We start from the raw sequence: 25,936 nt of genomic DNA, 5'->3' as shown, positions 1-25,936 counted from the left end.
GAAAAGAGACACTATTTAAGAGGCTGCATTCTAGATTATGTATACTTTCTAATGATCAACAACATAATTCCACTAATAACTGAATTTTATTCAAAATACAGAACTTCCTAAAAAACCATCTGGTAGAACTCCCCCCCCCACACACACCCATATCTTTGTCCAGTCAGCCAGTCATCAGTGACACTGAATGTTTTCACACATATTGTGAAAGTCACACTGAGGTACTGCCCCCTTTTTAACCAAGAGAGGGAATGTCTTTATTTATTTGGGGGGAGGGGGTGTTTAAACTGCCTCCATGCCCACCAGTAAGTTATCTATAGACCTATACTTTTTCACTTCTTTTTCAACTCAAGGCGCACTTTTACATTTCAGGACCAGCTGGGACACCTTTTAAGGAATGGGCACAGACTGAGGAGTGAAGAAATGCCATCTTAGATAAAAGCAGGTGAAAATTATGGAAGATCAGTGTTGTTCTAACAACACAAACTGAACGTAGAGAATAGGGAGTTTCAAAAGAATATGTTTTAATGTATCAGTAAATTAAAAAATAAGAGGAAAAAGGTATGTGCTCTTTGACAGCTGGGAAAAGGAGTTGTAGCAGGTGATCTAATCAGGCTAAAGAAAACAAACCAAATAGAATTTGGCCTAATAAGGGGTTAATTATTGACCCTGTTGGTCAATAGAGGGTTAATTAAAATTTTTTCATCAAAAAATGACATTCTCGCCTGGCCGGGCGTGGCTCAGCGGTTGAGCATCGACCTAAGATCCAGGCGATGGGGTTCGATTCCCGGTCAGGGCACATGCCTAGGTTGCAGTTAGGCAGCTGGTCAATGACTCATCATTGATGTTTCTATCTCTCTCGCTCCCTCTCCTTTCCTCTCTCTGAAATCAATAAAAATATATTTTAAAAAATAATAAAAAAATGATATTCTCACCCTGGCTGGGTAGTTCAGTTGGTTAAAGCATTGTCCTGATAGGGCATTGTCAGGTTTCGAGTTCAATCACTCCGTCAGGGCACATACAAGAATCAACTAACAAATACACATAAATAAGTAGAACAAATCAATGTTTCTTTCCACCCCCCTTCCTCTTTCTCTCTAAAATCAATAAATGAAAAAAAAATTTTAATTAATATTCTCAAACCACTACTTTGTTTGGCAATTCCTAAGGCATTTTAAAACATTTCCATCTATTTTCAGGCTTTTAAGAGTTTTCCTTTTTTATTTTTAAATCATCTTCGGCCCATCATTCCTGCTTTTCTAGGGTTTTCTTCCTATGCATTTTCCTCTCCTTATTTTTAGACTATTTTTCCTTCTCTTCTATATTTGTGATAGGGAAAAACCAAAACATAAATGTATATAAATGTAAAGTAAATGGTCAATAACTGAAATGATAAAATGGAAGATTAGCTAGAACAATCTAAATACTTACAAAATCACCTCAAATCACCAAGTTTCCGACACTAGAAAACCTAATTTGGTAATATTCATTTTGACCAAACTGTCCTGTTGAAAAATTTCCTTAAACCCAACTTTTACCATGATGGTCATATCTTTTTAGTAATCAATAACATTCACAGGGTATTTCACTCAGACTTAATATATGGTGGCTAAGAAACAAAGCCTAAAAAAGTTTTCAGAAGCTGGAAATATAAACCAGGAACACAGACTGATCACGGATGTGGGAGAGATGGAGATCTTACTTTTTCTACTACTGGGTAAGGAATCCTGAAAATTAATCCTCCTCCCCAAGTCTAAGCAAAGGCTGCAAACTATTAGGTCCCATGAAGCTTCCCACACCAACTGGGGTGCAGCAGGTGCCAAATGAACAACTTTACTCCAAAGTACCATTCAGATGCGGGTGCTACTATTGGCAATGATGCAAAATGAAGTCCCTCCTGTTATCTATACTTCTGAATTTTTTCTCTGTATTTTTTTTACTCACACCATGCCATCCTCTGGCTGTTCTCCTCCTCCCAATCCTTTTCACTGAGGCCTTTAGAATTCCCATTAAAATAAAAAAATATCCAACCTTCCCCCCCCACACGCTTGACTCTTCGAAGAATGCTATCTTCACCTCTCTAGCTTAATTAAATCTCAGTTCCCCTGAAGAACAACACTTCTGAAACACATTTTTTCAAAGTGAACACTGCTCTTTTTTCCACACTCCACTTCTCCCAGCAAAGAAAATTCAGTCTTTAGCTCCCCATTATCACTTCCAACACCATCAGTCCACTGAGAGAGAAAAACACCTCCTCCTTTAAAGGTCATGCCTTCTAGCTAGTTTAGTTTATTCCTGCCCCTGTCATTTGTTAAACTTCGTTCTCTCTCATATGAAACTCACGATATACAGCAATGAGCAGTAAGGGAGAATTACTTGTTTGGGGTTGTTTTTAAGATCAGAGACTTAAGTATGTTTATCTGCTCAAAGGAAAAGACCCAGTGAAGAGTGAGAGGCAGAAGAAACAGAATAGGGGGGATGGTGGGACATGGGATTCGGAGCACAGAGAGGACGTTTTAGTATTGGATGGGAGGAATATCAAGTTGGCCAACCCTTATTTTGACGACTAAGCTCTTGAAAAAGTATTCCATAATGGGTGCCTTCATTTTCTCACTTTTTGTGTTTTCCACCTGGAATTATCCTAGAAGTCTCTTTCTTCCTCACCCTACACGGCCAATAGGTCTTAAGTAATTCTTTGATCTGTTTTTGTCCCTTCGGTCCTGGGAAACTCAGGGAGAACTCCCCCCCCCCCCCGGAATTACTACAATCTTTTTAATTTTTCCCATGCTCCACAATACTCAAATACTCATTCTGAAATTCAGTACTCTCACCCTGGCTGGTGTGGCTTAGCGGGTTGAGCAAATCCCCATGCACCAAAGGGTCACTGGTTGGATTCTCAGTCAGGGCACATGCCCAGGTTTGCAGGCTAAATCCCTAGCTGGGGGCACACAGGAGGCTGTCAGTCAATGCTATTCTCTCACATCAATGTTTCCCTCTCCCTCTCCCTTCCTCTCTCTCAAATCAATAAAAACATTTAAAATAACAATAAAATCCAACATTCTCCTGTTTCCAGACAGGCTTCAGTATATAGTGTCTAAATTCTTTAACATGGCATACAAGATCCCGTGATCTCTTTCCTGCATTTCCAACCCTCATCTTTTGCACTACCTCACATACACCCCATACTACACTTTATTTTCATTTTTTAAATTACATCACTTAAAAGCTCTACCTTGCATGCCTGTTTGGGGGGTACGCTATTCCTATCTTTTGCCTGATTTATCCTTGCCCTTAAACCTCATTTCAGTATTCCAATTATTGAAAAATTCCCTAATGTTTCCAGACTAGGTTAAAGCCACTGCCTCTTTTGTGGTTCCACAGCATAACATCTGATGCACATCTACATCATGGCATTTACCAGCTTCACTGTAAATGTCTCCCCCAGGAGCTTATGAGTTCCGTAGAGGCAAGAGGCAGTCTCTCATCTCTGTATACCTAGTGATTAGAATATAGGTAACTAATAAACGTTTACTGAATTGAAGATATGCTATAGCTTCTAAAATACTTGTGTATCTTGACACTAAATTATAGCAGTAACAATGTATTTATAGTGCTTTATTTACGGTTAACAAAGTATTTTCACATAGGTAATCCTGTATGATTCTCAAAGACATCCCCTGAGTTTGGTAGGGAATGTTTTATCTCCATTTACAAATGAGAAAGCAGGTTCAAATAACAGTGTTTCAACTGACTGGGTTTGAATCCTAGCTCTACCTTAATAACCACGGGAAAGCCATGGTTGAAAGTGAGGTCTTCAAATGCTACTCCAGTACCATCTGTCTTATACCAACACAATGGCAATGCTCTTGTGACTAAAAGATTCATCAGAAGCCTTCCTCATCATGAAAAACTATTTAACCCTTTCAATTGCTAGAGGTAGAAGCATGCATAGGCCACATGCTCTAAGGAAAGATTCAACAAGTCCTACAGCGCTGTCTTCAAAATTTCAAGTTATCCCTTGGGTTCCTTTTAATTTGTGGTGGTTCTGTGAATACAGTACTTTTCCCTGAAAACTGATTCCCTTTTCTGGCTTATTTCTGTTATGGTATTACTATTCTCTATCACCTGGACTTAAAATTTTGGTGTCACTGTTCTTTTTTTGTACTCCAAGTCCTATTGATTCTTCAAATGCTCATTTTCTTACATCTCCATTACTGCAATCAATGTCAGCTAGTTCGAGTTCTTACCACTTTGTGTACTAGAAGAATCTAAGCTCTACTTTTCTCCCCCTTGATTGTGCAGAGCACAGCCAGACTAACATACTCAAAAACTTTGGGTAGTTTCTTAAGGACCAAAGAATAAAGCGGAAAAAAAAGTCTGAAACTTTTCTTTTTAAAAAATTTTTTATTGATTGACTGATTTTCAGAGAGAGAGAGAAACATAGATTTGCTGTCCCACTTGTTTATGCACTCATTGGTTGATTCTGGTATGTGCCCTGACCGGGGATGGAACCCACAACCTTGGCCTGAAACTTATTTTCCAGGTCCTTCTCAATTTGACCATTCCCAGTTTTTTCCATGTCATTCTAATCTCTGCCTCTAAATATAATCGTTCAATTTACTCAATCCCTACAGCAAAATCAGTCTGATTGTTTCCCTTAAAAAGTTTTGCTCTTCCACCTCTTTCATTCCAATACCAAATAACTGATTCAATATGTATCTATCTTCTAATATTACTCATAATTTATATCATATCTGGTTTCTCTCTTTTCCTTAATTCATGCCTTGGTCATTCTGTATTTGAACTATACCATTAATCTTCTGACACCCTGATTTAAGCCTCCCCTCTTCTAACATTTTGTTCTACACAATACCACATTAGCTTTCAAAACCAAGACACTGGGGTCATTCCTCTACTTTAAAACCTTCAGTAATAATAATGGTGCTGGCTACCATTGGTTTAATACTTATCATGTGCCAGGCCAGACACTGTGGTACACACTTTACATGGACTGTCTTCATTAATCCTTCAAAACCCCCGTAACTACTTCATTAACTCTATTTTACAGATGAGAAAACTGAGGCTCAGTGATATTAAGTACCTTGTCCACAGTGAAAAGGTTATTAAGGTAGAGCTAGGACTGAAACCCAGTCTAACTCTAGAACCTGTGTTCTTAACCATCCAGAGGTTATACTGCTTATTAGCTTAAGTTCCAGCTTCTGAACTGGTGTACAAAAGATCCTTTCCAACTTCATCGCCTGTCATTACTTGCCAAGCACTTTACATACACACTGTCACACATTTCACACTTTTTTAAAAACTCCAAGCCCTTCTGCTGCTATTTTCTACCAGAAAATATTTTCTCTACCCAGCCCTAACTTTTATCTAGAGAAATTCTACTCATCCTTCAAGGCCCACCTCAAAACATAAGCCTCAGTGATGCTTTCTGTCCAGGTAATATAGTCAATTCCTTTTTTACAGTTCTAACAGCACTCTGTACCTAGTTCATTATATTATTTATTACAATAATGTCTCTCCACTAGATTGCCAGCACACCAAGAGAATCTATCTTAATATATTTAATTCCCCAATGTCTAGTATAATGCCTGGTACGAAGCAGGTACTTAATAAATGATGCACAAATAAATGGTCCCAGTCTTCTGCCTATCTGAAACCTACCCATCCTTCAAGCCTCTTTCCTCCTATACAAACTTTTGCTAGACTAGACCATTCCAGTCCAGAGTCATCACTACCTCCTTTGAACTCAAAACTTGCTGGCTCTGCCCCTTAGCTCGAAATTATTAAACACACCCATCCTTATGACAGATACAACTTTTCATGAGTATGTATGTCTCCAAGGACCAAGACTGTATTTTATCTTTTTACACTTCTGTTGTTTCCCTACAGTTTTAGCATACAGCAGGCATTCAATAAATATCTTCTATTTGATTACTTTAGGTTTCAAAATAAATTTTACGTATCAAACAAGGATGCCCAATTAGCTTCAGCTTATTTCATCTCTGTGTATAAGCATTTTTATGATGAAATAGTCTTATGATTGGCACTAAAACATACCTCATTTAGTAAATCAAGATTCTTCCTTATGACTCTTGCCAATTCATTCAATAGCTCTGGAACCCAAAGCTTTTGCTTCACTAGTGAGCAGCTCTATTTCCTCTTTGGCATTTTCCTTCTAAGATGTCTTATTATCACAGTGTTCTCTCTCTCTCTCTCTCTCTCACACACACACACACACTTCTCTGTTCCTTTGCCTTCTCTAGGACACATGGTACTGAAGATTTATTTTAGTATGCTTAAGAGTTTAATAGGAGGAGAAAGAAAATTAAAAATCATTTTTAAGAGTTATCTTTTTGCATAGGTTAAGTCCACAAAATACCTTCAGTAAACAAAAATTAAAATTCAAGTTGGTTTAAAATACAGTGAAATAGAACTAGCAAGAAACTCTGAAGAAGCTATGTGACCCCAAGACCTATGTGGTTCATCTAAAAATCTGTAATGAAAAATAAGCAATCCTAATAAAGCTGAGATACTGGAAAACACTTTAGCCAAATGACCTAAGCAGGGCAGCTGGCAAAAGAACCTAAATAAATCCAAAGGCTGTCCAGCAGAAATACATCAGCTTTAAAAATTTAACACACACACACTTCAGTGTTTTGGTTTAATCAGAAAATCTGATAATTTAAGAAATGAGGTTAATAGAAAGAATATATATTGAATCCAAGAGAGTTACATTGTGTGTGCAAAAGTGAACATATACACACTATAGACAGTGTACTCTTAAGTGATGAAGGTGAATTTTTGTATCGAGACTAACAGATTTAATAATCTCAAGGGACAATCTAGTTTTACAAGTCTGGATACATTTTTAAAGTATCTGGACAATTCAGGTCAAGCAAATTTTAGGGGAAGGAGGGAGAGCAATATACATAAAATTCAAGGTTTATGCCTTAATTACCTATACCAACTTTGTTGATGTGGCAGTAAGGCACTTATGCAGATAGTTAGGTATTTTCCCTAGTTTGTTTCTATTTTCTTATTTCCAACTTATCTTAGCTAAAATAATAGAAAAATGCTTGACAAAAAATAGTTAAGAGGGCATACTATTCTCACTTAAAGCACTTGGGCTATATCAACTTTAAAAGAGAAGAATTTTACCAGAGCCATCAGCTGGAGTGGCCTCAGAACTAAATTTGCTTTAACCAACCAGAAAACCTAACCACTCATAATTAGTGATATGGAATTATCACTAATAATTTCAGTGAAGAACTAATTACACTTATACATGAAATCACCTACAGTATTCCAATACCTCAAACTTCACATGAAGTGAATTTCAGGCATCTGATATATACTGAAAGATCTATATCCCCCCTTTAAAACCTATGCGACCATAAAACACTGGCCTCCTGACCGACTAGAAGTGTAAGAGCATAAAACTGAGAAAAGAAAAAGCTTCAGGGTGTAAAAGACTACTTGTATTCAATACCAACGATGGTCTCCATAATATTACTACTATGAAATGGTACAGCTGCAAAACTAACACATATTGGACTTTTAAAAAAATGTGGATTTTAACAAGCTTTAAACTTGATTGAATTAGCATTGTGGTCATGCATCTTCTCTGTTATCAAATGTAACATTATGGTACATAATTATTGAATGAGGAATGCAAGAAGAAAGCCTGAAGATAAAATCTAAAAGTGGATTTTGTATGAAAGGTGACTTTCCCAGTAATTTCCGAGGAAGACAGAGATGAGACTCCATGTGCAAACTAGTCTGTTGCAAACCATTTCTATAAACATACTGTATCAGGCATTCCAACTGGCTAACATATTCCATAACGAAATGAAAGTTGTCTTGGTGAAGAATATACTACTGAGTACATGAGATCTTCTATCTATGAACTCTATATTAAACTGTATTTTCTATACCAACAAGCTACTTTCCTATTTACCTAAACCAAATGACTTTTATTCCATATTCAAATATGACTGTTTAGGATTCACACCCCCTAAGGAATATGCCTTATGTTTGAAATCTTATTTTTACTGTATTAAAGCAGTACAGGGAAAACATTAGCATATATATGACATGAAACAAGAAGATTCACAAGCATAAGGATAGCATAAACTCATTGTCCAGGAATGTGACTAGTTGTCCCATCTAACAGTAGGTTGAAAAGTGCCCAGGGAAATGAACATATAACACAGTCAGAAAATGAAGAGGCAGCCTATGTCTCCTGTTCCTTTTCTTTCTCTTTCTCTCTCTCTCTCTCTCAAAAGATTTCACAGGACCAGGATTCCATAAACTCTTTATTCAACTCATTCCAATGCCTGGCCCAGCTGGATATACTACTAACTCTTAAAAATTATCTGCAGAAGCCTGGGTACAAATTAGTATTATTAAAGGAGGCTCAAATTCAAAAATTAAAATAACACAAAGGAAAAAGGTTTTCGTGTTTTTAAATATTTTAATGGAAACATATCTGGTCACTGGGCCTAACAGTGTTTAAACATTGTGCCAGTATATTTGAGAAGCTAAATTTTAAAAAAAACACAACACAAAGAAGTATATATCTTTCAAAAATAAACATAATACAATAAAAAACTTTATTGACCAAGCTACATGGTAAAGAAAAATCATTCCCAATTGTTTTTCACCTTCACAGCGGTGCTGAAGTTGATGGGCTCTCCCAGAGAGCATGGAAATCTTAAGTAACTCTCAATTAGCCCTCAATTTTTCTTTAATTTTAAATTAATATGCTGACCTGTTGTCGGTAAACACCTATAAATTCTGCCCCAGGTGAGAAATATTTATAACTCCTCCTTCTAGGGGGAGTGCATTATGGGTGTGTGCTTGAAGGGAAGGGGTAACCCCTTTTGGCCTTTGACCAGTGTTGACAGTTTTCTAAGTAAATTCTTCCTCCTACCCACGAGGCGTTTTGTTTTGTTTTCGTCTTTTATGCTGCCTTTTCTCCATCTACTCTGCATTAATGCCGGGGCCCCCAAATCCTGCCTCGTCCCTTCACCCTCGTCCAATCCCATATGGCTTCCCCCGCGCAGGGTGGCACCTGAGGGCGAAGCGCGAACCCCCGGGGCTGGCTGGCTCTAGCTGGGCGCGAACGGGGCGCATGGCTGTCACTGGGAGCAGGCGTGGGCCAAAGCCGAGGTGATTTCTGACTGCTCATCGCCCGGCCCCGCGTGGCTGAAGGTCTCCGAGCCCCTCGGTCCGCCCCGGCAAGCCGGGCGTGCAGCTGTCGCAGAGCAGGAAGCTAATCGCGGCCTCTGGGCCGCTGTGACAGGCCGAGGAGGAAACGAAAGGGGCTCAACTGCGGCCAGCAGCCTCAACCTTCCGGCTAGGAGACCTCGAGAGCGAAACCCCCGTCCCCGCCTGAAGGCAAGCAAGAGACCGCGGAGCCGCCGCCACCAACTCAGCCCAGCCCAGCAGGGGCCCGCCCAGGGGCCACTCCCCAAGGGAGGCAGCCAGTCACTCGCCCGCCCTTCCGGGCCCGCTCCGGAGGGGACGGTCTCCGCCCGCCCTCACACATAGCTCCTCAGGCCAGGCCCCCAGGGCTTCGTCCACCTCTCACCTTTGACGACGCGGTCAGCACCGGGAGGGGGCGGCGGGGGCGGGGGCGGGGGCGGTGCAGCCCGGGCCGGCTCCGGGGCGGCCATGCTGGGCCCGGGGCTCGGCTAGGCGTTGGGCCGGGCGGGGTTGGGGGCGGGGGCGGCGGCTACCAGAGCCAAGCGGCGCCGCCGCCGGGGAACATGGCGGACCCTCTTTCCCTACAGAGGGGCTAAGACCGGCATGCACCGCGCGTGCGGGGGCGGGGGCGGGGCAGGCTCTAGGGACTTGGTCAAAATTACTGAGGCTAGAGAAAGAGGACGAGGCCAAGGGATCAAGTTAAAATTCTGGGCAGGCAAAAACCAAAGAGTGAGGGGCCTAGCTAGTTGCTGCCGTGAATAAGTGGTAGGAAGCATGACACAAGCTCTCATGGTGCTCCCAGTAAGATGGGATGACGTGATGAAACCTCAGAATCTCTTACTAGTAGAAAAACAAGTGTATAACAATTTGGTAGTCAGATCTGGGTACTCTGGTTGGTGAGGGGCAAGAGAAATAGAAGAGGCATAGAGGTCTACAGAGAAGTGACCATTCAAAGTGGAGTTTGAGAGAGAGTCCGGCCCTTGTGCTTAGAGCCTGGAATTGTTGAGACTGATGGCACAGAGTTAAGAATGCAGGTAAAGATCAGGCTCCAAGGGTTAAAAGTCAAATAGGTAAGGGGAAAGGAAGGGATGACACCAAAGATATTCCAAGAGTCTACAGAATTCACCTGAAAAAACACACCTCCTTGATTCATTCAAAAATTAGATTTGGAAGGCAGAGGAGTAAGTAGGGAATTGGAAATTAGTTCCTCATAAGAAATACCTCATAGGGTGTTTCTGTGCACATAAAGAATCGAGGAACTAATGAAACCTTCATAGGGCTGGACATTCACGGGGAAGGGGATAGTGGAACAAGAACTGATTGGCTATCAATCAGTAATTATTAGTAGTGTGTGTCACCAGCAGATGTAATGAATCGTGGATAGAGAGCAGCGTATCTACTAAGATGTATGTATCTTGATGGCATAGGAAGCAAGTGGGAGTGAGAAATTCCTGCCAATCCTCCTGCCCAGAACTGCATGTGCTCTGAATCTGTTCATAATGGTGATCCAAAGGTCTCAAAGAGCACCATTCTACCTCTTCTTTTTGTCAGTCTCAATGATCCTGAGGCCTGGGGTAAAAGAGAAGGGGAATGGCCAATAGGTATTCTTTGCAAAGGGGGCCCCTAAAATATCTTTTAGAGGGAGGAGAATTTGGGAGTGGGACGGGGGTGAAAATGGATCTTTTTGGCATGGAAGTGCAATAATTCCACAGGGGAAGGGAAGGGAGAAGCAACCATGGGCAGAGAGCAAGGAAGGGAGAGGAGGCACATCACAAACTTACAGAGGGAGGGCACCAAGAGTATATAGATCAAGAGTGAATTAGGAGTTCGAATCTCTAGAAAATCTCCCTAAGAAGGGGAGGAGATAGCGTGTATGTAATGTATTTAGTGCCTCTTGGCAGGAAAGGGGTATGAAATATACTAGCAGCAACAATAAGAAGGAAAGTCACTCCATTTTAGTGCACATTAACTCCTACCTTGAATATATATCTTTCAACTATCCTTCAGTCCTTCAACTCTTTGGGTCCTCACTTTCACTCAGTCAAAAGCCATACACACAAACACACACACACAAGTATACATTTATATTCATATATGTTCTCACACAAACATTCTCACATATATATGTATGTTTGTGCCATGACTCACTCTTTGGGAGCCCAGGCCACTGGGAATGGGTATTTCTTGCTTATCCAGGCCAGTCCACCCCAATACAAAAGAACAAGAGCATACAAAAGGGCTTAAAAAGACAATTAAATGACAAGGAATTAAATAGAACTATCTTATAGATTTATTAATGAAAATACTTTACAAAAACAGTATGTTTGGCCCTAAAATAGTTCAGCTGACTCTGAGGGTTTACAACGGCGACTGAGCAAGTGGCAGTAATGGCTCTGCTGCTGAGACAGGAGAGTGTGTTAGTGCGCCTGACTCCATCTGTTCAGAGAGCAAATGTTATGTTGGCAGCTCTGCATTCTAGGCCTAAGGTTTGGGGGCACAGGGAATGTTGACAGTCTATAATACCTGGGTAGATGGGCTGCCCTGTGGTCAGGGCTACATCCCTCCAAGAATGGGGGATGGGGGAGACAGACAGTCATGTAATAGGCATAGGTGGATAAAGCGAAGGATAGAACTTGGTAATATAGTAGAGGAACAGGATGAGGGCTCAGGTACAGGTAGGGGCATAAAGTATCCAGGAATAAAGTGGTGACCTAAGGAATGGGCAGTGTCCAGAATAACATGGATTCATCTTTAAAGTGGCTCAAATAAAGCCCTAACTAGCAGCTGCTTCCTTTTGCTAGGTAGATGGAAATTGGAATTTCAAATATTCCTTCTCAAAGAGCCACGTCACATTAAAGTTTCCTGGCACCCCTAGGAGAAACTGCCAACTCTGTGATGAGATGAGACTTGCACAACCCTGGCAGGGATGTTGGGTACGAACTCTGCCACAGTACAGTTTACAGAGAAAGCTGTGGCTCTAGGAAGGGACAGGGGTGACCCTTACCACCTGCTGTGCTGCAGGGCTCTAGCCCTGATCTGCTCTCTTCCAGGGGCATCTGCTAAAACAAACAGAAACTCCTGTCTTCCTGTCCTCCTGTGCCCAGATTGTGGGGCATAACTGCTTTGCCTCCAGTCATCATCTGGGGGCATATCTACTCTCCGAGGACCAGGGGGTCGAGACCCTGGAACAGGACCCAAATTCCAAGCGGACCTTAGGGGTACATGAAGACTGCTTAATGGTGGGGACACAGGGTGAACAATGGGAGGATGGGAGGGTGAATGGAAAAGATCCCCCCAGGACTGAGCATGAGGAACATGAAGGCCCTGGTGTCTTTCTGGTAGTGTGGCAGAGTGGGTTAGCTGAGGTTTGTACCCTGGAGTAGTTAGGAACCTAGCCCCAATATGCTGGTTGGCCTCTGACCATGGTCCCCAAGAGGCATCTGTTCTGGTACGATGGGGGAGACTCCGGTAGTTCAAAGTTGTTCCTGCGTACTTGACCCCTTGGGAAGTTTCACCCCTGTCACACATAGCCAGAAACGGCTGGACACTCCTTGAAGTTCCTGGGAAGACAAAAGAAACCCAAAGATTGAGCATCTTCAGTAAACCATTCTCCTTCCCAGAGGACCATTCCTGGCTATTCCTCCCAACTTTCCATTCCTCTAAGACCATACCCACCAGGGAAAGAAGGAGCCTAGCTTAGCTTTTAATTTCATTTTAAAAAAATCTTAATATACATCAAAATCAAGTATCTTACCTCCCACCTGGGCAAATAAAATTGTCTCCTGGATGCTGCCATACTTCATCCTCATTCCACTATAATCCTTCAACACACACACACTTTCTCTCTCTCTCCTCCTAAGAGCCAACCCTCTAAAACATCACTCATTTTCTCAACATGGTACTTTCACTCCAGTTAAGCTGTCTCTGCTTACATTCCTGCACATTCTGAGGTCTCTGCTTTTACTCATACCACTCCTCCCATGCATACAATGTGAAATGCCTTTTCTATACAAGAAGAGAGAGCTGCCTTCCTTCTCTGTATTCACTGCAGCATTAGTGCAGAACAGGCTACAGCAAATGCTGACTATATGATCAGACACCCCTAACAACTGTCCAAGGAAGCTGGCTAGCTGGCTGCTACACAGAGTAATGGAAAGTCCTCTATCCAGAAGACCTGCTTGTCCAAAGTTCCCTAAAATTTGGACACAAATATCAACAATTACTCTACCTTCTGTTCTACAACCACAACCACAACCACCCCCTACCCTGGGGCATTTATATCCATAAGCCGAGGTTTCTCAACCTTGGAACTTCAGATATTTTGGGCCGATAATTCTTTGGGGGATAAAGGAGTGCATGGAGACTGCCCTGTGCATTGCAGGATGTTTAGCAACATCCCTGGCCTCTACCAACTAGATGCTAGTATCACCTCCCCTTTCCCATTGAGAATTACTACCTTAAACTGCAGTCAGCCCATGAGGAAGACAAGCAGCAAATCTCACTGTGGAGGAAGCTGCCCACCTTCCCCGGCATTGTCTGGATCTGTGTATGTGGCAGTGGGTATTCCAGGGACAGCATCTTCCCAAGTCTCCTATTCACTCCTTGTCCTCCTACACCATCCCTCAACTGAGACTTAGGGGATAGAAGGAGAGAAAACTAACAGAGATGATACTTTCTGTTTTGGAGGGATCCTAAAGACTGGGTATTAACTACCCTTGGTCACTTAAAAGCTTATCCTATCGTGACTAAGCAGTTCATTTTCACAGGTAGTTAGACTCTAGGAACTCTGGTTTTAGAACCTTAGTCTAAGAACCATGTTACCCAAGAAATGATTCAATCCAGTTCATCTAGGTCAATGCTTGACCTTAAAGCAGTAATTCATATCCCTTTACAATCCCACCTTGGGACACACACACACACACACACACACACACACACACACACACACACACACACCCCATAGGTGTACTAATTTGAACCTTTAGGTCCCTGGAAAGGTACCATATTCTGGCATACAATATTAGATTGGGGAGAGTTACCTGGGGGTCTATGGGGCTCCCCTGCCATGCTGGGCATCAAGACTTCTGGGGACAGGAGCTGTGGTTGGGGTGGGTAGAGTTGGGGACCAAGGAGAAACACAGGAGGGTCATGGATGATAGAGAGGGAAGAGGAGCTGGAACAACGGTGCCCGGTTTCCAAAGCCTTTTTCCTCGCGTTTGATGAATCCTTATAATGAGACGACAAAAAGCACAGAGATGAGAATTAACACAGCAGGATGTGGTTGGGTAAACACAGAGGCTAGGAGGGGAGACAGAGGGAACTAGAGTACAAACGTACCTTGTTCTGGAAAGGACTCAGTTTACTCAGTCACTCCTGTCAGCCCCTCTAGGAAACATCCTGATCACTGTAACTGGAGATGCCAAAGCGTAGGTCCTCCTCTTAACCTATCTTCCCCAGAGCCTTCACTTTCCCAGCCCGACCATGTAAGTTTTTAGCAAACTCCTTAATGCTAACAGTGGAATTAGAGAATAGAGATAGAAATTTAAAAATAGAGAAGAAATAAGAGAGAAATTCAGAACGCCTGAGAGGTTGAGAAAGAAAAATTCTATGCTCTCTCTAAATATTGGGAACCAAAATATATCTCCTTAGCTGTACAGTCAAGAACTCTACTACTAGATTTTCTCTCCTGTCGCTGCTACATTCCACTTATCCTTGTGTGCCCGTCAAGTTTGCACCCACTGATGCTTATGTCCTGTTCTATACTCCATTAGTCATTCCCTTTTGTGCCAAAATCTCAGAAACTTCCCCTTTAACATTTGAAACGCTAATATGTCCACAATTGAACCAACATTCTTCCAAACTCCTCCTCCAGGTACCACATTTTTTTAAGTCACCCAGGCTCAAATGTTGACATAAAAGGGTGCAGGGAAACTTGATCTTGCACTTTTCATCCACAATTCCATTAGTTGCTTTTGCCAAGTACTGTCATTTCTACTCAGATTTCATATTTCAACAACCTCCGATCTGATCTCCCTGTCTCCACTCCAGCCCATGACCTCCGGACTGTGGCCTGCAAGTTCCTATGGGTAAGGCGATGCCAGTCCTTCTCACTCATCTCCTACCATTCCTGCACCTTTTACACGCTAACCTTCATGTTCCTCAAACACACCAAGCTCGATTCGCCTCCGGCCCTTTACACTTACTGCTCCTATTACCTGGCATGTTCTCCCCATGGCTCGCACCTTCACATCTCAGGCCTGTGCTCGAGTGTTACCTCTTGGCACTGACTCCCTCCCTACTCTGTCACGTAGCCCTGAGAGTGATCGTTACCTCGTGACTCCTCATCCTCTTGCTGTTTTATTCTTCTTCCTCACACATTGTCTAGGATTAACTTGTTTATTGTCTTTTCTCCTAGTAGAATACATTTCTTTTCACTCCAGTGTCCCCAGCACCTTGAACAGCACCTGGAACATTACAGGCACTTAATAAGTAGTAAATAAAATAATCTATATGCCAGTATATCTTATTTCCTTTAGAAGGTTGCAAGCTATTCAAGGACAGAATTTGTGTTGTTTCATCAGTATACTCATGGCCCACAAAAGGCATTTACCATACAGCCTGAGGACCAGGTCCTTTCAGCATGTGACACAGCCAAGTATTCCTTTCTTCTGGGCAGAAGAAAGTGACACCACACTTCCCTGTTTTCCCTTCTGTCTCTGGTCTTTTTTACTAAGTCTCCTTTTAGAGTTCCTCAGAAGAACCACCTTCCGTCTGATGCTGTTCACAGCTGTGTCCTGGCTCCTCTCTTTTGCAATTACTCTTTTCCTCTTTTCAGTGGCTGTGATTCCCAAACTTCAATTTCAAGCCTGTATGTCTCACATCCAAAAGCCTAAGATATCTCCACTCAAGCTTAATACAGGAGGGGGCAAAAGTAGGTTTACAGTTATGAGTACACAAAACAGCTTATTCTTGTATTATTATTTATTAATTACTGTATTATTTTTTGTATGAATGGTAAACCTACTTTTTAAAAAATATGCTTTTATTGATTTCAGAGAGAGGAAGGAGAGGGAGAGAGAGAAACATCCATGAGCTGCCTCCTGCACGCCCCCTACTGGGCATCAAGCCCACAACCTGGGCATGTGCACCAACCAGGAATCAAACTGACGACCTCCTGGCACACGGAGGACACTCAGCCAACTGAGCCACACCAGCTAGGCTTTAAACCTACTTTTACCCCACCGTGTACATCCAAAGTTGTATACATTTCTTCCCTCAAATATATCATCAGTCAACTCATAATTCCGGGATTGGATCTTTGCTTCTCCTTTCCCCACATGCAGGCAGCAGGCACCAAGCCCCCCTGATCTTTGCTTGCTGAATGGCCCTGCAGTGTGTTCACTTCCCTCTGCCCTCCCAGACTCCTTACTGTGGTTCACGACACAACCCTTGTTCATACTCTCTCCATCCTTCCCTTGCCAGACTCTAACCTGACCATACAAACGTGGCTTCTTTTAATTCCGTTAACATATGCTTCAGGGCCCTTTACCTATTACATATATATATGTCCTTCTTCTAGGAAGCCTCCTCTGATCCCTCAAGCCTAGTTTTGATTTCCTTCTATTATACTTCAATAGCATTAAATCCTATCATATTATCTTAGAATTGTTTATTTTTCTGTCTCCTCCAGTAGACTATAAAGCCCATGAGAGCAGGGACTACATCTAACTTACTAGCCACTGTATCCCCAGCACCTGGCACTGTACCTAGAATATAAGCCCAATAAGCATTTGTTTAAAAGAAAGAATGAATGAATAAATAATACAGAAGTCAAAAGAAAGAAAGCCAAATCTCCTAGGACAATAACAGTTTGCCATTACATGCATTAAAGGTGTAGAAGAAATGCTGGGCACAAAGACCACCTTTTCCAAAAAGAATGGCAAACTGTTCAGAGTTCAGGAACTAATGAAACTGGATCTGAAGGACTGGTAGAACAGAGACTTTGTTTTCACTCTATATCCTTTAGTGCCTTTTAATTTTTATACCACATATTTAAAAGCTGTTTTTAAATTTTTATTGAACTAACCTGGTGAATAAGTTTCAATGCACTGGTGTTTTGCTTGCTGATCTCTATTGTGATGAAAACTCAACTTGCGTTGGGCAAGTGTGTGAAATTCTCAAAAGGCACAATAAGCCCACCACTGAAACTGTTTGAGTTTGTTGATCTCTGCTGACTTGGGTGTCCCTGTCCCTTTCACCTACAAATTACTGCATTAATTATGTAAGAACGGCCTCAGAAGGAGGATTTTAAAATCATTTTTCTTTTTTTGCTTCATTTCAGCTTGAAAGCACACTGGACCTCACTCAGTCATGTACTGGGGTGGAGAGGAAAAGGCAAAACGACATTCCATCCCATCTCTTCCTTTGATTAGTAAAATGAGTTCTGACCCAAATCAGGAGCCATTTCTTCTCAGAGACTCCTCTCAAGGCTACTAGGACTCCTCTTGCCCTGGGGAACCCTATAATACATCTTGCAGAACTGCCACAGGGAAGGGACATTCCTCTGGGCTCTAACTAAATGTGTGTCAATAAAATAATGACTGTGTGTCCTCATTTTTGCCGAGTGCACATGGCTTTCCCCCCAATTACAACCTTCAGTTTCTTCTTCTCCTTCACTTGCACAGTATTTCACCTACCAAGAGAAAGAGGGTGCTCTGAATAGACAGACACTGAGCCTACTTACAAAACTGTGGGAAGAGACTGGGGCCTCCTCCCTCTCTTAAGACAACAGTGCCACCAAGACTGCATGAGATGCAGCAAAACTTCTCTGCACTGTACTCACCATCTTCCCCTTACTCCCTGCTGGGGCCTTGGCAAGGTATAGCCTTCAAATGCACAGACACACACAGGCAAACACATAACAGCAGACCTGTGGTTTACCCACAGACCCTGTCCCCAGGGATGTGGGAGAGAATAGGGGAAGACTCACTAGTAGAAGCCTGAATTAGATATATCTGAAAGTAGTGCTCAAGTTGCAATCTCCTCATTCAAAAGAAGCTCAGTCGCAGACCTTGTTTTCATCTAATGCCCCACGTTACCATGCCCCTGCCTTACCACTAATCCAAGCATTCCTCTCTCCACAATTTCTTCCCCAAAACACCACCCCACGCCCAGTACTTGAGCACTGGAGACTGCTACCTGAGAAGCAGGCACTGTGCTGGCTTCATGGAGACTCTGCTCCATTTCTGCTGTTGGGGTCTTTGAGAGGCCAAGGCCAGGGGCTGAGTGCAACCTCCTTCCCACGCCATCTGCAGAGCCTGAGGAGGAAAAGACAGATATGAGTTGAAGTCATCCCTTCTCTTTGAGCCTGGCAGCATAAAACTCAGGAGTTGTTTCATTAAATAACAAACATGCATCCCTGAATTTAATTGAGGATGTGCTTCTGGAATGTAAAACAGGAGTTTCAGAATATGGGTAGTTTCTTACAGGCCACAAGTGTCTCAGCATAGGCCTTGAAGAACCTTGTAGAGAAGGGGCTCTGTGGAGAGATGGCTGAAGTCCCCAACTTGCCTCTTTTCAGTTTTGTAAACACAATTAACTTTGCTTTTGTCAGACTTGGCCCCAAGACTTATATACAGAGGACATTTTCTGACAGTGATTCTCTAAGGTGTCTGTGATGACAAAGAAACGACCTCCAGTCTAGTTAAAAACTGAAATGATCAAGTAATCATCTATCAAACTGCCTCATTTTACATAAAAGAAAAGTGAGTCCCATGGTCTGACAGGTTGTAAGTAGCTTAACCAGTATTAAAATTCTCTCATTCTCTTCTAAAAGTCTCTCATTTTTCACTTCCTATTATGAACAGGAGCTCTTCGGCAACATTTTGTATGTGTAACACTTTTATTTCCATTAGCTTCTCTCAATCACTTAAATTCTAAACAATCACTAAATGCTTTATCTCTTCCTCAGAATCTTGCTAGACTGTTAAGAGCTGCTCCAAACTGGATCCGTGACTCTCAAGGGGCTTGCCCCAATACCACTAATTAAGCCTTCCATCCTGAAGATACACATGCCCTTGACCTGTATTTTATATATCTATGCCTATCACCAATTCATGTCTTCATTTGCATTTTGATTCTAATACACGTTATCAAGCTAAAGTGTGATATTGCTGATATTAAGCTAGAAGACCTATTATTTTTAATGTTTCTTGGAGCTTAAACACAGTGGTTCTAAAACCACCCGATTCATCTAGGAGCTTTAAAAAATGCAGCTTGCTGTGCCTCTCCACAGACCTACAGAATCGGAATCTCTGTGGCTGGAGCATAGGAATATTTGTTTTTAAGAGGCTTCCTCCAAACGCGTGGGAGAATATACTCAGACAGAGCTTGTGAGTGTAAAAGGCACAGTCTCCCGGAAAGCAATCTGGAAGTGCCAGAACACTGGAAACGTCTGCGTCCACTTATTCACCAACTTTACTCCTGGGAACAAAGGGCAAGCACATCTGTTTACGTGGTACTGTTGGCAGTGGCCAGAGCAAGAAAGAAAGCAACCCTATCTGCAGCAGAAGCACCAAGGACGTCACTATCCTCAGGATCAAGCACTGCCCACCGCGACAAAGGATGAACTGAGTTAAACCAATTGACCTGGAGGGATTTTCATGAAGTACTGTTAAGAGGGAAAACACACACCTGTATTATCCTCCCCAAAATACTATATGTAGATCTACGTAAGATTTTATACACAGAAAAATACAGAAACATGCACCTTATGTTATTACCTGGGAAGGTGGGGAATAAAGGTGCGGATTAACGTGAGGGGAGGAGAGAGAAACAGTAAAATTGCCCATAATAAAAACAGCATGTGTGCTATGATCCCATTTATATAAATTTGTTTTTTTAAAGGCTACTCCTCAGGTGACTAAGATGGGTGGTCAGGTTTAAGAATCACAGCTGCAGTGATTAGACTGGTGCCCCTCTAATGAGTCCCGCGTGATTCCCTAAACGAGCTGGCCATTGAAACCTCCCGAAGGGAGTAGATTCTGATTCCTTTAAAGATAAGCAGAGGTGGAGGTCGCCATCTGCAAAGAGTACTGTTGAGGGGATTTCTGGATTTGATAGAAGGTAGAATTAAAATGTCTACTACTGATCAAGAATAACAAGAAAGACTACTAGACATTATGTACTTCCTGATATAAGAAGTTCAAAGTACTACCTATGAAATAGTCTTATTTTTAAAAAATTGAACCTGATTTTAATCAAGCCTACAGGGGCTAGAAGGACATGTTTAGAAAATAAAAACAAAGCTCTACTAGAATATAATCAGTAAAATTTAGAATGAGGAAGACAAATGACCAAATTTCTTCAACAAATAAATGGCAAGGGGATAAAAGAGAGGAATCTTACGGGCTTAAAAACCAATGCCTTGAAGCATATCAACAAAATGCAATGTGAGAATCTTGTTTGGATCCTAATTTGAAATAAACCAACTGTGAAAAGACATCTATGGGACAACTGAGAAAATATGAATACTGGTTACTGCATTATATTAAGAAATTATTGTTAATTTTTTAGGTGTAATAATGTTATAGTTTTGCCTTGTAAAATAGTCTTTATTTCTTTGAAATAGATTCTAAACTACTTATGGATGAAATGATATAACATCTGAGACTTGCTTTAAAATAATCCAGTGGGAAAGGGAAAGAGGAGGATGCTATGGCTAAATCAATTGGCCATATGTTAATAACTGGCCAAAAGAATCACCATGCAGGTTAGTGATAAGTACGTTGGGGGAGGGAGGACATTATAACATTTATTCTTACTCTTAACTTGAATATATTTGAAGATCTTCCCTGACAAAGTTGTTTTTTTATTTTTAAGATGATGTCTGCCCAACTTCAAAGTATTACGAAATTTAGAATATAGGTCAGGGGCAGTGTTTGTGTAACTCTTTAGGTACTATAACCATGCCAAAATTAGTCTGGTTACAAACATGGTATACTATATGATCCCATTTATATAAAATGTCCCAGATAGGCAGATCTATAGACAGAAAATAGAGGTTGCATGGGGCTGGGGGAAAGGGGTAGGAGGAAATGGGGAGTGACTACTAATGGGGACAGGCTTTCTTTTTGGGGTGATGAAAACACTTTAAAATTGATTGTGGTGATGGATGGACAACTCTGTGAATACAATAAAAACCTCTGAATTGTACAGTTGAAGTGAATTGTATGATATGTAAATTACATGCCAATAAAACTTAAAAAAAATAAGTCAGACAGAGGAAAAAAAATACTATATGACCTCATATGTGGAATCTAAAATAAGCAAACTCACAGAAAAAGAGAACAGAATGGTAGTTGCCAGGTGCTGGGGAGAGGGTGGGGGAATTGGGGAGATGTTAGTCAAAAGGTATAAACTTTCAGTTATAAGCTCTGGAGATCATGACTGTAGTTAACCATATTGTATTATATACCTGAAAGTTGCTAAGAGTAGATCTTAAATGTTTTCATCACAAAAGACATTGTAATTATGTGCAGTGATGCTTTGTTAACTAACCTTATTGTGGTAATCATTTAGCAATATATACATGTATCAATCACACTGTACACCTTAAATGTACACAATGTCATTTTTCATTTTATGTATCAATAAAGATGTGGGGGAAAAAGTAATTTGGTGCTTAATAAATGCTTTACAATAAGATAAAGGACTCCTGAAATATATTCTGTCATACATGGATGCTAATTGGCATTTTCCTTCATCATCATTTACCTAATTTATTCCACTTGATCACTTCATTATTTTATGTCATGTCAGTTCTTTTTTTTAAAACACTTGAACTTTCTTTTTCTTTTTGTCCTCACATGAGGACAGGCTTTTATGGACTTGAGAGAGAAAGGAAGGGAGGGGGAGAGAGAGAAAGAAACATCGATGTGAGAATGAAACATCAGTCCTTGCCTCATGCATGGCCCTGGTCAGGGATCAAATGTCCAACCTGGGTATGTGCCCCGACTGAGAATTGAACCTGTAACCTTTCGGTATATGGGACAATGCTCCAACCAACTGAACCACACCAGCCAGCGCACATGTCAATTCTTAAAGACTTTAAATTGAGTCAATTTAAAACAGACTCTAACAGAATAAAGGCTAGTTTGGTTTGACAAGTATTTTGAGAACTGATTCATTAGATGGATTTTTAAAATTAGTTTTTGTTCACTGTTAAAGACAAAATCAATGGTTGGTAGGTACCCTGTCATATTGATTTTAGGGGTATAAATCTTCCAGAAGGCTAATTTGCCAATATATATCAAGAGATTTTTTTAAAGTTTATAACCTTCAACTAGTTATTAACTCTTCTAAAAGTTTATTCTAAGGAGCTTATCAGAAATGTGGTCAAACACTTAAGTTTAAAGATATTCAACACAGGATAATATTATAAAAAGTTGAAAGCAGCCTAAATATTCAACCATATCATAATGATCCTACTTTTTGTAAAATAAAACAAAATATATAGTAAATATGTATAAATAACAAAGCCAGAAGTAAACTCATGAAATTTTAAGAGTAGAACTATCAAAAATTTTTATTACTTTATATATTTTAAAACTATCCACAATAAAAAATGTTGCTATTTTGGGTAATAAAAAGGTTTTGTTTTGTTTTGTTTTGCTTTTGTAATATGTTTTGCTTTTTGACAGTCATTAGTTAATGATATTTTAATTGCAATGTATTCTTTTATATGTATTTATTATTATTAAAACACTTGACATTTGTGTAGTCTTTCTCTCTTATATTAAACGGGAAGCTAACGGAGGCACACTCCAGCTTTCCCTCATTCTTTAGAATCTTCCCTTACTAACCTGCCCCTGTGTACCTAAGGAGCACTTAATAAATGTTATTGCAAAGTCTACACTAGGATGCACATCCTAAAAAACATATGGTAATACCAAATCTCATATTTATGTGATATCTACCCCACAGCTCCTTGGAACATAGTAGGTACTCACTAAACACTTATTTGGCTGTAATTAAGCATTGGTTGGCAGCATGCAAGGAACTCATACCATTATAGAAACAGCTATGCCAGAGTTGAAGATAAAGTTCTCTGAGTTCAATTTCACAGAATCATATATATTGTAAGAATTGGAAGGTATCTTTAAAAAAAAAAAATCATTGAACTAATTTTCTCTTTTTACAGGTAAAAACCTGGCACTCACTGGGATATTAAGTGACTTGTCCAATTTATACAGACAGTTCATGATGGAACCAGGACAATAGTTCAGGCTTTGAAATTCTTAAGTGCGTCAATCTAAGTTATAAATATTCTTTGTTTATTCAATTTCCAGAACTAGGTCTGTGATGTGCATCTGCAAATTTCATCCTTCACAATAAACTCATGAAAATCAGTGAGCGGATGCCTCGCATGCACACCACCTTGAAAATTCTACACCTGGCAGTTCCCGAAGGGGTCAGGGACGGTCCTGTTATTGCTGGTTCGGAATGATCAGGAAATGCCCTTTGCAGACTTGGCTCAGTGTGGACATCCTCTTGGCAAGTTGCACCTGGAAGCTGGATCTTGGGGTTAGTTTAGCTCCTAAGCCATGGGAGGATGACTTTTCCTCTCAGCCTCACCCATGTCATGCTGAGTCACTCTCAAAGACCCGTGAGCCATCCCTTAGCACTGGTATATTGAAGAAGCCGCGGGCATATACTCGTCAGTTTCTCTCATTAGAAGGAGGGAACTGGCCCATGGGTGATGATCTGTCCCCATCATTCACTCCAGCCAGAAAATGTCTAGCCCTTGTCCTGAAGTCTTTATGAATAAAGTCAAAAGTTTTACTAACACCTCCTAAACTGGGGATATTATTTGGACAGACCACCACTCCACTTCTGATCTTGTCCTCATCCCTTCAGCTTTTATATGACCCCCACTCCCCCATCTCTTACCTGTTCAGCTAAGCATTCTTACCTGTTTGGCTAAGTGGGTGCCAGGCCACATCCTGCTGCCCCCATCCAGAACAGCCAGTTTGAGGAGCCTGAAGACTGGCCTGGTAGAGAGACTCCAATTCTGAGGTCTCCTGTTCTGTGTCTTGGTTCCAATGTGGATGCAAAAGGATGTGGTTTCTGTCTGGATAGGCTACACAGGTATGGGGATCATTGGGGAAAGACTTCATTCCTGGCCCAGGGGCGCCATGTTTAAGCTGAGAATCACAGAGCCTTGTGACATTCACCCAGGAATCCAAAGGCAAGGGAGTCCCCAAGTCAACATTGCTGCCCAACTCTTTAGGCCTAGCATCTCTTACTTCAGCTGGCTTCCCTTGGTACATACCTGGCTCTGCCAACCTGGGCTGTCCTCCCCAAGAAATTTCACCATTAGGCAGCCCAGAGTTCACGCCATGAGAAGAATGATCAGGAGATTCCTCCCAGGAAGGCAGTCTGTCCCTACCATCCACAGAGGGTTGCTGTTTTGCCCAAGCCCAGTGGCCTTTCCCTTGACCCTGTGGGAATGGAGGCTTAGAATCAGAAGGGGAAGAGTTCTTCTTTAGACTATTTGGAAAACTTCTATCCTGGGAACCTGAGCCATTCCTTGTGGTGGTGCCTTGCATCTTCTGGAACTGTTCTGTCAGAGAGCGAACAAGCCCCTTTGTGCCAGGAAACTCTGGCCTATAGGGCTCCTCACTGCTTCCATCCACTTTTGAAGTCAACAAAGTTTTGAGGCTTTTGGCTTGGAGGCATTGGTTAGTTTTCTGCACGGTGTCAGGAGAGTGAAACACTGTTAAGGAAGCAGCAGGCATTGTGGGGTGGCAGGCTCTGTAAAGGGGAAGGCCGGGTTGAGCTGATGAACTTGCAGGACTACAGCCAAGGGTGTGTGCATCTCCTCTCTCACAGGTGGCTGTTCCAGCGGGGTGTGACCAAGGCATCACATGGGATGAATCAGCAGGATTCCTCTTTTCTTGAAAGAGTTCTTCTTGATCAATGCCTCTTTCTTCTGGAGGGGAGAGCCTGTTGAAGCTGCTGTTGTTATCCCTGTAGTCTTGCAGCTTACCCTCTGGTACATCCAATGGTTCCCAAACATTATGAGAGTTCTTCTCAGTCCTGCCTGGTGTTTTAGGTAAGCCCTGCCTGTGGAACACAGAGGGGTCAATGCTATCCACCTCAACTGAAGTAGGAAGGTTCGAGGCAGACCTACTGGGGGAATTATGCTGTGGGGCGGACAGGGCAGATGACTCTGAGAATAGTGATGAGTGTGACTCATGGCAGGAAGCAGATGAGTAGACGAAAGAAGGACTGGCTCCAAACTCTGTATTCGTGTAGGGATCCGGTTGGGCCTCCCGGCTTAACAATACTTGGACCGGGACAGGCTGTTCACTGAAATAAATGGAGAGAGCCAGTCATGAGCTGTCTTGATTGACAAGATCACTTACAAAAAAACTATTCATTTAGTTCCCATTTCTAGCTATCCACAGAGGGAATGGTGAAAATAAATGGAAAGACAAGCATAAGTAGAGTCAACAGTTCAGAGGCTCACAAGAGAAGGCACATGGTCTGCTCACACCCAATTAATAGGTAATGTTAATCCTCTTTATTACATACCCTCACCAAAGTTGCACTCAGTAATATTAAGTAAAGCCTTTGCCAATATTCTTTACTACCCATAAAGTCCTATTCCAATCATATTTTACTTGCAAGTTTAAAAAAAAATTGCTAG

At 41.6% G+C, this 25,936-nt stretch overlaps 2 protein-coding genes across 5 annotated transcripts in view; both read right to left on the bottom strand.

Moving 5' to 3' along the window:
• The window catches only part of PPP3CB (protein phosphatase 3 catalytic subunit beta), a 45,211-nt gene extending 35,551 nt beyond the window's left edge, over nucleotides 1-9,660 (bottom strand). For 3 of the 4 annotated variants that reach the window (XM_016224040.2, XM_016224043.2, XM_016224042.2), the window contains exon 1: nucleotides 9,611-9,660. The gene's annotated coding sequence lies outside the window, so the exon portion shown is untranslated. The remainder of the gene's footprint in view (nucleotides 1-9,610) is intronic. The other variant, XM_016224044.2, reaches the window with a different exon arrangement.
• A 1,832-nt stretch (nucleotides 9,661-11,492) lies between these two features.
• Nucleotides 11,493-25,936, bottom strand: part of USP54 (ubiquitin specific peptidase 54) — a 102,352-nt gene continuing 87,908 nt past the window's right edge. Inside the window, exons 19-22 of the mRNA XM_016224035.2 lie at nucleotides 24,197-25,596; nucleotides 18,424-18,542; nucleotides 14,265-14,451; nucleotides 11,493-12,785 (exon numbers count right to left, since the gene is read on the bottom strand). Of these exons, the coding sequence (XP_016079521.2) occupies nucleotides 12,226-12,785; nucleotides 14,265-14,451; nucleotides 18,424-18,542; nucleotides 24,197-25,596 (2,266 nt within the window). The 3' untranslated portion in view covers nucleotides 11,493-12,225. The remainder of the gene's footprint in view (nucleotides 12,786-14,264; nucleotides 14,452-18,423; nucleotides 18,543-24,196; nucleotides 25,597-25,936) is intronic.

This window comes from Miniopterus natalensis, chromosome 14 (assembly GCF_054644295.1).
Source record: "Miniopterus natalensis isolate mMinNat1 chromosome 14, mMinNat1.hap1, whole genome shotgun sequence".
In the NCBI taxonomy this organism is placed as follows: domain Eukaryota; kingdom Metazoa; phylum Chordata; class Mammalia; order Chiroptera; family Miniopteridae; genus Miniopterus; species Miniopterus natalensis.
The sequence above is the reverse complement of the archived record's forward strand: the minus strand, read 5'-3'. Positions and strand labels throughout refer to the sequence as shown.